Source organism: Argiope bruennichi, chromosome 5, assembly GCF_947563725.1.
Source record: "Argiope bruennichi chromosome 5, qqArgBrue1.1, whole genome shotgun sequence".
Taxonomy (NCBI): Eukaryota; Metazoa; Arthropoda; class Arachnida; order Araneae; family Araneidae; genus Argiope; species Argiope bruennichi.
Window position 1 is genome coordinate 3,778,823 of NC_079155.1, and position 4,596 is coordinate 3,783,418.

Genomic DNA, 4,596 nt, shown 5'->3' on the forward strand with positions numbered 1-4,596 from the left:
ATGAGGTGACACCATGTTCCTCTCGTTTCATATTCCAGGGAGCAAACTGGAATGCTTTCTCGGAACTTGCATTACAGAGACAATGGTCAGAACTGCGGATATCTCGGAAGCAGTGCAAAATGTTATTGATACCATAATGAGCGCCGCTAATGAAACCATACCAAAGAGTTCCCCACGTCTCAGAAAATTTCGAAGACCATGGTGGAATGAAGCTTGTCGCGACAGTTATAAGACTCAAAAAAAAACTTTGGAACATATTTAGAAGGTACCCAACAACAAAAAATCTAATTGCTTTTAAACGAGCCAAAGCCTTTGCTCGCAGAGTTCGCCGTCAAAGTCAAAGGGAATCATGGGCATCTTTTGTTTCATCCATAACATACTCCACTTCCAGTAAAACCTTGTGGAACAAAGTTAAGGCCGCCAATGGGATTTATCGTGAATTTACCATCCCTGTTTTGAATACAGGAGAAGTGAAACATTCCGCTCCATTGGACATAGCTAACATTCTTGGCCAAGCATTCGCGAAAGTTTCAGCAATTGATTCTTATAGTCCTGAATTTACGGCAATTAAGAATCGCGCGGAACGATCGCATTTGCGTTTTAATACCAAGAGAACTTTTCCATATAACTGCAAATTTGGAATGTCAGAACTGGACGCAGCGTTATCTCGCACCCGTGATACCAACCCCGGGCCAGATGGAATCGTATATTGCATGCTTCGCCATTTGAATAGAGTTTCCCTTTCCAATTTATTATTTTTATTCAATAGAATCTGGAATGAGCAGATATACCCTCATCAATGGTGCGAAGCTTTTGTGATTCCAGTGTTAAAACCTGGCAAAGAACCATCAAATCCTTTGAATTATAGACCAATTTCTCTTACGAGTTGTCCCCTCAGGGGCTCACCTACTATAGGTGAGTACGGGTGTCCCAATCCCGAGGTATCCAGGGATCTATACTCCCTTTATGTTTACTCTCCACTGCGCCTTCTGCTGTCTCCTTTTTTTTCTTCTTTCCCTCGAGGGTAGGCGAGGGAGCTCTCCATGAGAAGCTGTCGCCGCTCTGTTTGCTTCCTGCTTCTCATGGACAGCAAATACCCCCACGTGTTTGCCGTGCGTGGCGACCCATTAGACGGGTGGTGCACTGTGGTCCCCGGTGTATCAATCGGCCGGTAACTAGCAACCTGAGTTACTAGTCTGCTAGGGATCAAGCGAAGGGGTTACTCCTTGGGCTTGGCGTTAAGGGTGGTCACTGTCCCCGGGGGTAACTCCGAGCGTATAGGTACCGATTAGCGCTAGGGTAAGCGCCGAGGCTGGGAATGGCCAGAGCCGGTGGCTGCCTTCCCTTGTTGGGCTCCGTGGTGGGCGGTGCCGTCGGGACCCGAAACCATATTCATATCGCATGGGGCCTAAAAACTTTCAGCAACGAACGGAAATTAAAAAAACTAAACAAATTTATTTTGATCATTTTTTTGTCATCAAGCGTTTATCTGACACAAACGAAACATTTCACACGGTTTCGCCATTCCTTGTTGAGAAAGCTATTGTGAGCGTAATTGGAGAAGTACCATCCATCCGTAAACTTCGTTCTGGTGACCTACTTGTGGAAGTTGGTACTCAAAAACAATCACATCAAATTTTAAAAATGAAAGCTTTGGCTACAATTCCTATTGAAGTGAGCACTCATTCTTCCCTTAATTCCTCAAAGGGTGTTATAACCTGTGGGGAGTTGTATCATTCTACGATTGAAGAAATTACGGAAGACCTGAAATCTGAGGGAGTAACTCATGTGCGTCGTATCTTTATCCGACGAGATGGACAACTCCTCCCCACAAAACACCTTGTTCTCACTTTCCAATCTCCAACTTTGCCAGAAAAGGTTAAAGCAGGCTACATGAAATTGGCTGTGCGACCCTTTATTCCTAATCCTCTGCGATGTTATCAGTGCCAGCGATTTGGACATTCTAAAATTTCCTGCCGCGGGACACCCACTTGCGCCCGTTGTGCAGAGAAAGGACACGACAGCCAGCAGTGTACGGCTCAAGAAAAATGTGTTAACTGCAGCGGCGATCACACATCTTTTTCTAGATCTTGTCCGCGTTGGCAGTTGGAGAAAGATATCATTGCATTGAAGACTAAGGAACAAATATCCTATGTAGAGGCAAAAAGAAAGATTCTCGCTCAAACACCTAAGCCAGGTCTAAGTTATGCTACAGCTTCAAAAGTTCCAGTTCCGGGAAATTTCTGTACAAACTGCTCCTGCATGAATTGTACTAAATTTACCACCAAAACAAAAATTGTTGAAAAAACATCAGAGTCAGAAACTGAACCATCCTCAAATAGTGTTCCAGACACAGATAAACCCACAAAACGGAAAACATCATCCAAATCGCAGAGATCACTTAAACTGAAACTTTCGAAATCTAACATTCCAGAAAAAATGATTTCCGAAAAATTAAAGGCAAAATTAAGGAAATCAAAAATCAAAAATTCTGTTGCTCTGGGGCTTGCAAATCAGGGTGTGGTCCATAGAGACCTTGCGTCTGTTTTTGGTGGCATGTCCAAGAGCCCCGACCTTATAACGCTACATCCGTCTGAGGAGGATGATGAAGAACTTCAAATGAGTTGCGATGCCACGCACTCTCCAACTACCGTCTCAAATACCTCTACCCAAAATAAACTTTCTTAATGGGTACTTTTCTTTCGTGGAATTGTCGCGGCATTCGTTCAAAACTTCATGACATCAAGTCCATGTTCAATCAGTTTCATCCTATTTGTTTCGGTGTTCAGGAAACTTTCTTGTCACCTAACATTCCCATCAAATTGCGCGGGTATAACTGCGTTCGGAAAGATGCAGACACTGGACCTCGCAGTTCTGGAGGAGTCTGTATCTTCACATCTAATATTTATCCGAGCACAACTGTCACATTACATACATCTCTGCAGGCTGTGGCTGTACAAATTCACATACGAACATTGGTCACAGTCTGTTGCATATATCTACCACCTCATGATGTCATTCTTCAACATGATCTGGACAGTTTGGTAGACCAACTTCCTCCGCCTTTTATTATGCTTGGTGACTTTAACGGGCACAGTACTTTGTGGGGTTCGGCGAATGCTAATTCTAGAGGAAGACAGATTGAACAGTTAATTTCAAATAACAATCTCTGTCTACTTAATAATGATGAAACAACATACTTCCACGAACCCACACGCACCTTCCATAGTCTCGATCTTGTTATATGTTCTCCAGAATTGTTGCCTTTCTTAACCTTCGAAGTTTCCGAAGAATTATATGATAGTGATCATTTCCCAGTTATTGTTACCCATGCTGATAGAGGCGGTGTGGTTCATCAGCCTCCGCGTTTCTTATTTCAGCGGGCAAACTGGGATAATTTCTCGAAAGTAGCAGTTATCACTCAGGAAATGGTTAGTTCCGAAGACATTTCGGAGGCCGTGCAACATGTAATTGATGTCATAATGAATGCCGCTAACAATAGTATCCCTAAGAGCTCATCACGTCCAAGAAAATTCCGAAGGCCATGGTGGAATGATGCTTGTAGAAATAGCTATAAAAACCAGAAAAAGCGATGGAATATTTTCAGGAGATATCCTACGACAGAAAACTTTGTAGCCTTTAAACGAGCGAAGGCCATAGCCCGTCGCATACGGCGTAATAGTCAAAGAGAATGCTGGATAAAATTTGTATCGTCTATTACATCCTCTACTTGCAGTAAACATCTATGGAAGAAGGTGAAGGCCGTAAATGGGATTTATACCGAATTTTCTATTCCTGTTTTGAAATCGGGAAATTTGATGCATAGTGCCCCATCAGACGTAGCCAATGTACTCGGACAAACGTTCGCACGAGTTTCCGCAGTTGATTCTTACAGCTCTGATTTTCTAGCAATTAAGAATCGCGCGGAACAGTTGCCGTTGTGTTTCAATGACCAAAGTACCTCTCCATACAATTGTGAGTTTAGGATGTTTGAATTGGAAAGGGCCTTATCTCAAACTCACGATACCAGTCCCGGCCCAGATGGAATCACGTACAGCATGCTTCGCCATTTGAATAAAACTTCACTTTCCAATCTACTGTTGTTATTCAACAGAATCTGGATAGAGCTGAAGTACCCAATACAATGGCGCGAAGCTATTGTGATTCCGATCTTAAAACCGGATAAAGACTCATTCAACCCTCTTAACTATCGGCCAATAGCTCTGACGAGTTGCCTCTGTAAGACTTTAGAACGGATGGTCAATGCTCGCTTTATGTATGAATTAGAGAAACAAGGATGCATCTCTCCGTTGCAGAGTGGTTTCCGTAGAGGTCGGTCAACGTTTGACAATCTCATACTTCTCGAAACCCAAATCCGTAACGCATTTGTTAGGAGAAACCACCTTGTTTCTATATTTTTTGACATAGAAAAAGCTTACGACCGCACATGGCGTTACGGCATACTTTCAACACTTTTCAATCTTGGTTTTAGGGGAAATTTACCTATATTTTTAAAAAACTTTTTATCTTGTCGAACATTTAAAGTTCGCATAGGAAACGTTTATTCTAATAATTTTATCCAAGCTGAGGGTGTTC

At 42.7% G+C, this 4,596-nt stretch overlaps 1 protein-coding gene across 1 annotated transcript; it reads left to right on the forward strand.

Moving 5' to 3' along the window:
• Positions 1 to 1,401: 1,401 nt before the first annotated feature.
• On the forward strand, positions 1,402 to 2,688 carry LOC129969069 (uncharacterized). Its single transcript, XM_056083478.1, has one exon. It carries the CDS (start codon positions 1,402 to 1,404, stop codon positions 2,686 to 2,688), a length of 1,287 nt encoding a protein of 428 aa, XP_055939453.1.
• The last annotated feature ends 1,908 nt before the right edge of the window (positions 2,689 to 4,596 follow it).

Coding starts and splice junctions, on each gene's coding strand:
- LOC129969069 (XM_056083478.1), top strand. CDS start 1,402: ATGGGGCCTAAAAACTTTCAGCAACGAACGGAAATTAAAAAAACTAAA.